Here is a 10122-nt window from a genome sequence, read left to right as displayed (position 1 = left end):
GTGATCGATTGCCATATTACACATTTTTTTTTTTCAAATCACATGCTTGAATTTAACATACAACCATGTAATGATGTCATAATATGTCAATTGAGCATATATTCTCTTTGCTATCTAATATTACATATAAGTGAATAAATGAATGGTAAACAGAAATAATAATATAACCAAGAGAATAAATACAGGAACAGGAAACAAAGTTGAGTGAGTATTGTGTTATATTTGGTGAGTATTGTGTCATATTTGGTGAGTATTTTGTTATATTTGGTGAGTATTTTGTTATATTTGGTGAGTATTGTGTTATATTTGGTGAGTATTGTGTCATATTTGGTGAGTATTGTGTTATATTTGGTGAGTTTTGTGTCATATATGGTGAGTAATGTGTTATATTTGGTGAGTATTGTGTTTTATTTGGTGAGTATTGTGTCATATTTGATTAGTATTTTGTTATATTTGGTGAGTATTTTGTTATATTTGGTGAGTATTTTGTTATATTTGGTGAGTTTTGTGTCATATATGATGAGTAATGTGTCATATTTGGTGAGTATTGTGTTATATTTGGTGAGTTTTGTGTCATATATGATGAGTAATGTGTTATATTTGGTGAGTATTGTGTTATATTTGGTGAGTATTGTGTCATATTTGGTGAGTATTTTGTTATATTTGGTGAGTATTTTGTTATATTTGGTGAGTTTTGTGTCATATATGGTGAGTAATGTATCATATTTGGTGAGTATTTTGTTATATTTGGTGAGTATTGTGTTATATTTGGTGAGTATTGTGTCATATTTGGTGAGTATTGTGTTATATTTGGTGAGTATTGTGTCATATTTGATGAGTATTTTGTTATATTTGGTGAGTATTTTGTTATATTTGGTGAGTATTTTGTTATATTTGGTGAGTAATGTGTTATATTTGGTGAGTATTGTGTTATATTTGGTGAGTATTGTGTCATATTTGGTGAGTATTTTGTTATATTTGGTGAGTATTTTGTTATATTTGGTGAGTTTTGTATCATATATGGCGAGTAATGTGTTATATTTGGTGAGTATTGTGTTATATTTGGTGAGTATCTTGTTATATTTGGTGAGTATTTTGTTATATTTGGTGAGTATTGTGTTATATTTGGTGAGTATTGTGTCATATGTGGTGAGTATTGTGTTATATTTGGTGAGTTTTGTGTCATATATGGTGAGTAATGTGTTATATTTGGTGAGTATTGTGTTTTATTTGGTGAGTATTGTGTCATATTTGATTAGTATTTTGTTATATTTGGTGAGTATTTTGTTATATTTGGTGAGTTTTGTGTCATATATGGTGAGTAATGTATCATATTTGGTGAGTATTTTGTTATATTTGGTGAGTATTGTGTTATATTTGGTGAGTATTGTGTCATATTTGGTGAGTATTGTGTTATATTTGGTGAGTATTGTGTCATATTTGATGAGTATTTTGTTATATTTGGTGAGTATTTTGTTATATTTGGTGAGTATTTTGTTATATTTGGTGAGTAATGTGTTATATTTGGTGAGTATTGTGTTATATTTGGTGAGTATTGTGTCATATTTGGTGAGTATTTTGTTATATTTGGTGAGTATTTTGTTATATTTGGTGAGTTTTGTATCATATATGGCGAGTAATGTGTTATATTTGGTGAGTATTGTGTTATATTTGGTGAGTATCTTGTTATATTTGGTGAGTATTTTGTTATATTTGGTGAGTATTGTGTTATATTTGGTGAGTATTGTGTCATATGTGGTGAGTATTGTGTTATATTTGGTGAGTTTTGTGTCATATATGGTGAGTAATGTGTTATATTTGGTGAGTATTGTGTTTTATTTGGTGAGTATTGTGTCATATTTGATTAGTATTTTGTTATATTTTGTGAGTATTTTGTTATATTTGGTGAGTATTGTGTTATATTTGGTGAGTATTGTGTCATATTTGGTGAGTATTGTGTTATATTTAGTGAATATTGTGCCATATTTGGTGAACCGGGAGTACAGTAAAACCATTTATTTTCACTGACATTTAATTTTATTATATTGTTTTAGGCAATTTCACTGGGTTTTAATTGTTATTCTGCATGTTCACGTGGTTTTAATATAGCAAATTTCACTTATCCACGAAAATAGCAAAAACCACCCAATAATTACTGCATTGACATTTACCTGAATAAACTTTCTTTTGACTGATATGGAAAGTAAAATACTTTATGAGATAATGACCCGTACGTGGGAAATTAGTTTCAATCATAACAAATAAAACGAACGAATCTGAAAGCCTGTGAGCACTAAAACAGTTAGATTTTCTAAATGTATTTGCGCCACCAGCGCTCAGAAACTGAAGTACTGATTGACCCCACACGCTCTAACGCTGTATTGTTGACCTACATGTCAATGTACATGCGTTGAAGAACCAATGCCGTTCTGAATTACATGTGTATACATGTGCCCTGTGTAATAAGGTGGGACTAATTTTACTGATTTTCCCGACAAACAGAATATCAAATATGTTATAACGGTATTATGGAAACACTTTCCATCTACCCCCATTCCCTTAATACCCTAGCTCAAACCCTAACCCTCCAGCCCTTCAATTCAGTTGTCCGCAAGAACTATAGAGGGGTATATACAACTAATTTGAGGGGCAATAGAGGATAGAGGAAGGGTTAGAGTTAGGATTAGAGGTGGGGGGGGGGTACATCGGAAAGTCTTTCCCAATGTCTGTTCCCGCATTGTAAAAACAACTACTAGTTTTTTTGTGAATATTTAATATTTTATATTCCTTACAATTAAAACTGAAACAGGAGGTATCTATTGGCCAATGGAATAATATTGTAACATTTTAATATATATATTATCAGAGGTACATTACTTGGGGTTTGTAACTACGGTGACATGATACCAAGATCCCGTCACAATCTCGCTCTCGCATAAACGTTCCAACTCAGAAAAAATGCGAATGCGCATGCCCGAGGTAACGAGGATACTGGGATGTCCAGGTGGATCAAAATAACTGCTCACGATATGACGGATTACGAGAACTATATTTTCTGTACATTTTCGATGTATTACATTTTTCACTATGATAGTGACAAGAAAAGTTTATTTTTTTCATTACAAACCTTGAACATTGATATGCGTCATGTCAGAAGGTCGTAGCCTCAGTCTCGCTATCTACGAGAAGAGACTTGAATGGGATCTTGACATGATGTCACCATACAGTACTATGCGAGTTGCAAACCCCAAGTAATGTACCTCTGATATTATTTAATTATAAATTAATTATATGTATAAAATGAAAGGGGTGGTTTTGTTTGTTTCATTCAATAAGCGTATACAAAAATTGGTCCATAGATTAAATCCACAAAACTGGTTGAATTTTGGTATAAATCTGTTCATATTAATTACATAATTTGCATAATACTGTAACGTATCTAATTACTTAATGAAAAATTAAAGTGTGTTTTATTACTTTAATATCTGTTTAATTATAGTTTCAAACATTGAGTGGATTAACGAAATTTTTATTATATATCAGTGGATTATAGTAAAGATGTGTGGTACATCGTGGTAATTTCACAATGTAATCTCATCCTTACAGTTAATTAAATAAAAATGTAGTGTATTAGTCTTATTATGACATAACTCTGTACTATGGTATTGGTGATATATGAATTGGGTGCCATAGGATGGTACCTGATGGCCAACCAACCTAATCAAATATGTATTTTGCATTGTACGAGTGCAAAATAAGTTATTAGGAAATTAGGATATTTGTGCCAGCTGTTTTATATGCATGAGCATTGGCCGATCCTGTCAAATCTCGTCATCTGTTTTGGGGCGTGTCTGGTCGATGTGAAATTGCTTCAGCCATTGGGTAACGGAATTAACTGGTGTCTGTGTGAAAACCGATGTAAAGTGGCAGTAAAATTAATTTGCACGGTTTTTTCGCTGCCATTTTCTGAATGATTTGGAGTAGTAATGGAAGCCTACCATTTTATTGATAACAATCTTGTCCAGAATATGATTTTAAATGGCCGAACTTATAGAGAAATCAGTCTTGTATTGGAAAGCATGTTTCCGGGAAGGAGAGGTATCGAGGTGGTGTGGCGTGATGAGTAGATTTCCTCACCAGGACGGCGAGTTGAGCGCCGTAACCGAGAGGGAGGCGGTGAGTATGGTGTCGAGCGACCAACATGGTAAACCAAACTTAGAACTCGCCATACTGGTGCAGACAACTATGATCGAACAACCATGAAAAATAAATGGCAGAACTTTGGTGTTGCACATTTAGCACAGAAATAAAAGACACGCCAACAGTTGGACAACCAATCATTTATTATTGGTCATGATGAACCATGGATCATCTGCACATCCTTTTTAAACACCACATACACGATGTGCCGCCATCTAATGGCGGGATGAGCAGCTTCCTTTGTACTCAATCAGCGTCAACTTCATGAGAGAAATACAACGCACTTGCCAAGCCAGACTGTCTGGTGGAGACCTACTATTTCATCAATTACCAAATATACTATTATCCTGTTCCCGAATTGGACATTTGTTTATTTGGAGTAATTTCCAATTCTACGCCAGTTTCTTAGTAATTAATGATTCCACATATTTATTTAGCCGTTATTTGACAGACGTAAAATGCCATAATATTAATTCGTGGAAATTGTCCGCTTCACTCCCATATGTCTCATAAAACTCTTTCTTCCCTCACTCCCCAGATCCCAGGATTATGCAAACTCGAACATGAACTGGACCTGGAAGTTGCCTTCTATAGTAGCCACACATTTGCAAAATCTACCAAGTTGTCATATGCCACCCATCGCAGAGCCTACTTTTGCTCACAATTTGGATACCGCCCGGTTTCGGTGGACCCAATAGTGGTATGCCAATTTGCGGCCCACCTGGCCAGACGATTATCGGTCAGCTCAATCAGACAGTACCTCAATATTGTCCGCTTGATTCATTTAGAGTGCAATCTCCCTAACCCCCTTCACTGTAATTTCTTGCTTTTCTCACTTTTGAAAGGCTTAGCATGAGTAAAAGGAACGACCGTGCGTAGGAAGCTCCCAATCACCCCAGGCCTCCTGCTGGGTATCCATGCCCAGCTGGACCTGTTCTTGCCCAAGGACAAGGTTTTCTGGGCAGTTTGCCTAACTTTGTTCTTTAGCATTTAGGAAATCAAATGTCCTCCCTACTTCCTCCTGTCAGTTTGACGCTTCCCGTCATCTCACCTGACTTTTTGAGCTTTTCGTGGGAACTTGCAATTGTGGTGAGATGGTCGAAAACCATCCAGACCAAGGATTGTACAGTTCTTTTGCCACTACCATTCTTGCGGCTTCACCCTCTCTGCCCGGTGGCAGCAGGCTTATCCGCCTTTCTTGCCTCCCTGGTCCCACCTTCCTCCCCTGCCTTTCCTGTTCCTGGCTCTACACCACCTACGAGCCTTTCCTCAGTGACGTTCTCACAACGTCTGACCTCTTTATTAAATCCACTGGTTTCTGACGTGGTGGGGCTTCATGGGCATTGCATTATGGCATTCATCTCTTCCATCCAGCGTACATACTATATATCAGTTTGCCACAGCCCTACCCTCTACGAGTACTCCTACTTGAATCCTGTCGCACCTTGTGCTCACAAGTGTCCTGGGTATTTGGGGTTTCAGTTTGTTTTCATTGTTGTGTTTTAGTAGTAGTCTTAGTTTGCCAGTTTTTGGCCATATTTCAGCAACCTTGGGGTTGCCATGGCAACATATTTACTCAGCAGTGTCTCTTTATTGGCCAACCTCTGGCCCCCTAGTTTTGTTATTTAGAATAAACCTACCCCTATTGGGTCCCAGACACTTGTGTGTGATTGAGCATCGTTATTCGCCCCCCCCCCCCCTGTGGTATGCAGCCCTATCCGCAACCTGGATTTAACACACTAATACTGATAATGAATTAAATATTTGCCACAAAAAATAAATTTGCTATTCCATGGAAATAATTGAAATCACGTACCACGGATTATTAAATTTAGTCTAAATTTGAAAGTTAATAAAATGCTGTTGAGATGTCTGTTAAGTGCATGCAAATAATGTTAACATTTTGACACCTGGATAAATTTATTAAAACAACATATGTATGAACTATGCATTATTGAATATCTTTTCAGTTTCTTATTTTTATTTCTAGGTGAAGATGCGGAATCTGGAATTAGTGGACGGTGTATCAATTAATGAATTAGTAATTAAGGATGATATACAATGCGTAACAATAGACAATGATAACAATAAAGTATATTATACAACAAAAGACACAATATATGGTTTGGAGCCGCATACACAGCAGGTATTTTATATGTATTGTTTTCTGTCTTTGTAAGTTAATATTTACTGATATTAATCTTATTAATTTAAGTATTTCTTTTTACAAAGAAACTGAAATTACAATTAGGGTGAGATGGCATTTAAAATAAGTATACTAATCCCACCCAAGCCAGTCGCTTCATGAAAGACATCTTTGCAAGTCATCGCATCATCACTACTCCTTGGCAGATTCTATACAACCAACTTATATTTAAGTGTGCTCTCTTTGACAATCCTAGAGATATTTTCTTCAATGAATTGTCCAATAAAATCGCTTGTAATAGCTTTGTTACGGACAAAATGTATATGTATACCACAGAAGATTGTCTTCACATCTAGAGATCAATTTAATCTATTACTTTGTTTTTTAGCTCCGCTGTCGACTTTGTCGAGCGGAGCTTGTCATATGAGTGATTGTCCGGTGTCGTCGTCCGTGTCAATGTTTTACTTTTCCGACTTCTTCTTGAAAACTACAGGCCTAAATGCTTTGATACTTCGTGTATATGTACCTTGGGTAGACCTCTCTCAGATTTGTTCATTTCGTGATGATATCTTTAATTCTCTAATTTTGGTGAATATTTTTGTCATGCACCAACCATGAAATGTGCGATAGTATTCATTCTGCGAAAGACACCAACCATGAAATGTGCGATAATATTCATGCTGTGAAACACACCAACCATGAAATTTGCGATAATATTCATGCTGTGAAACACGCCAACCATGAAATGTGCGATAATATTAATTCTGCGAAACACGCCAACCATGAAATGTGCGATAATACTCATTCTGCGAAACACACCAACCATGAAATGTGCGATAATACTCATTCTGCGAAACACACCAACCATGAAATGTGCGATAATATTCATTCTGCGAAACACGCCAACCATGAAATGTGCGATAATAATCATTCTGCGAAACACACCAACCATGATAGGTGTGATAATATTCATGCTGCGAAACACACCAACCATGAAATGTGCGATAATATTCATGCTGCGAAACACACCAACCATGAAATGTGCAATAATCATGCTGCGAAAGACACCAACCATGAAATGTGCGATAATATTCATGCTGTGAAACACACCAACCATGAAATTTGCGATAATATTCATGCTGTGAAACACGCCAACCATGAAATGTGCGATAATATTCATTCTGCGAAACACGCCAACCATGAAATGTGCGATAATACTCATTCTGCGAAACACACCAACCATGAAATGTGCGATAATACTCATTCTGCGAAACACACCAACCATGAAATGTGCGATAATATTCATTCTGCGAAACACACCAACCATGAAATGTGCGATAATCATGCTGCAAAACACACCAACCATGAAAGTTGCGATAATATTCATGCTGCGAAACACGCCAACCATGAAATGTGCAATAATCATGTTGCGAAACACACCAACCATGAAATGTGCAATAATATTTAGGCTGCAAAACATGCCAACCTTGAAATGTGCGATAATATTCATGCTGCGAAACACACCAACCATGAAATGTGCGATAATATTCATGCTGCGAAACACACCAACCATGAAATGTGCAATAATATTTATGCTGCAAAACATGCCAACCATGAAATGTGCGATAATATCCATGCTGCAAAACACACCAACCATGAAATGTGCAATAATATTTATGCTGCAAAACATGCCAACCGTGAAATGTGCGATAATATTCATGCTGCGAAATGCACCAACCATGAAATGTGCGATAGTATTCATTCTGCGAAACACGCCAACCATGAAATGTGCAATAATATTCATGCTGCGAAACACGCCAACCATGAAATGTGCGATAATATTCATGCTGCGAAACACCAACCATGAAAGGTGCGATAATATTCATGCTGCGAAACACGCCAACCATGAAATGTGCGATAATATTCATGCTGCGAAACACGCCTACCATGAAACGTGCGATAATATTCATGCTGCAAAATGCACCAACCATGAAATGTGTGATAATATTCATGCTGCGAAATACCCCAACCATGAAATGTGCAATAATATTCATGCTGCAAAACACGCCAACCATGAAATGTGCGATAATAGCCATGCTGCAAAACACGTCAACCATGAAATGTGCATTAATATTCATGCTGCGAAACACACCAACCATGAAATGTGTGATAATCATGCTGCGAAAGACACCAACCATGAAATGTGCGATAATATTCATCCTGCAAAACAAGCCAACCATGAAATGTGTGATAATATTCATGCTGCGAAACACGCCAACCATGAAATGTGCGATATTATTCATGCTGCGAAACACGCCAACCATGAAATGTGCAATAATATTCATGCTGTGAAACACGCCAACCATGAAATGTGCGATAATATTCATGCTGTGAAACACGCCAACCATGAAATGTGCGATAATATTCATGCTGCGAAACACGCCAACCATGAAATGTGCGATAATATTCATGCTGCGAAACACCAACCATGAAAGGTGCGATAATATTCATGGTGCGAAACACGCCAACCATGAAATGTGCGATAATATTCATGCTCCAAAACACCAACCATGAAAGGTGCGATAATATTCATGCTGCGAAACACGCCAACCATGAAATGTGCAATAATATTCATGCTGCGAAACACGCCTACCATGAAACGTGCGATAATATTCATGCTGCAAAATGCACCAACCATGAAATGTGCAATAATATTCATGCTGCAAAACACGCCAACCATGAAATGTGCGATAATATCCATTCTGCGAAACACGCCAACCATGAAATGTGCGATAATACTCATTCTGCGAAACACACCAACCATGAAATGTGCGATAATACTCATTCTGCGAAACACACCAACCATGAAATGTGCGATAATATTCATTCTGCGAAACACACCAACCATGAAATGTGCGATAATATTCATTCTGCAAACACACCAACCATGATAGGTGTGATAATATTCATGCTGCGAAACACGCTAACCATGAAATGTGCGATAATCATGCTGCAAAACACACCAACCATGAAAGTTGCGATAATATTCATGCTGCGAAACACGCCAACCATGAAATGTGCAATAATCATGTTGCGAAACACACCAACCATGAAATGTGCAATAATATTTAGGCTGCAAAACATGCCAACCTTGAAATGTGCGATAATATTCATGCTGCGAAACACACCAACCATGAAATGTGCGATAATATTCATGCTGCGAAACTCACCAACCATGAAATGTGCAATAATATTTATGCTGCAAAACATGCCAACCATGAAATGTGCGATAATATCCATGCTGCAAAACACACCAACCATGAAATGTGCAATAATATTTATGCTGCAAAACATGCCAACCGTGAAATGTGCGATAATATTCATGCTGCGAAATGCACCAACCATGAAATGTGCGACAGTATTCATTCTGCGAAACACGCCAACCATGAAATGTGCAATAATATTCATGCTGCGAAACACGCCAACCATGAAATGTGCGATAATATTCATGCTGCGAAACACCAACCATGAAAGGTGGGATAATATTCATGCTGCGAAACACGCCAACCATGAAATGTGCGATAATATTCATGCTGCGAAACACGCCTACCATGAAACGTGCGATAATATATATTCATGCTGCAAAATGCACCAACCATGAAATGTGTGATAATATTCATGCTGCGAAATACCCCAACCATGAAATGTGCAATAATATTCATGCTGCAAAACACGCCAACCATGAAATGTGCGATAATATCCATGCTGCAAAACAC

General features: G+C 36.9%; 1 protein-coding gene across 1 annotated transcript in view; it reads left to right on the top strand.

The window, feature by feature from the left end:
* Positions 1-2356: 2356 nt before the first annotated feature.
* LOC100369653 (elongator complex protein 1-like) overlaps positions 2357-10122 on the top strand; it is a 60026-nt gene continuing 52260 nt past the window's right edge. The window contains exons 1-2 of the mRNA XM_085498172.1: positions 2357-2467; positions 6191-6346. Coding sequence (XP_085354298.1) covers positions 6197-6346 — 150 coding nt within the window. The 5' untranslated portion in view covers positions 2357-2467; positions 6191-6196. The remainder of the gene's footprint in view (positions 2468-6190; positions 6347-10122) is intronic.

Source organism: Saccoglossus kowalevskii, chromosome 4 (genome assembly GCF_978046115.1).
Source record: "Saccoglossus kowalevskii chromosome 4, keSacKowa6.1, whole genome shotgun sequence".
NCBI classification, from domain to species: domain Eukaryota; kingdom Metazoa; phylum Hemichordata; class Enteropneusta; family Harrimaniidae; genus Saccoglossus; species Saccoglossus kowalevskii.
This window is presented reverse-complemented; position numbering and strand designations above follow the sequence as displayed.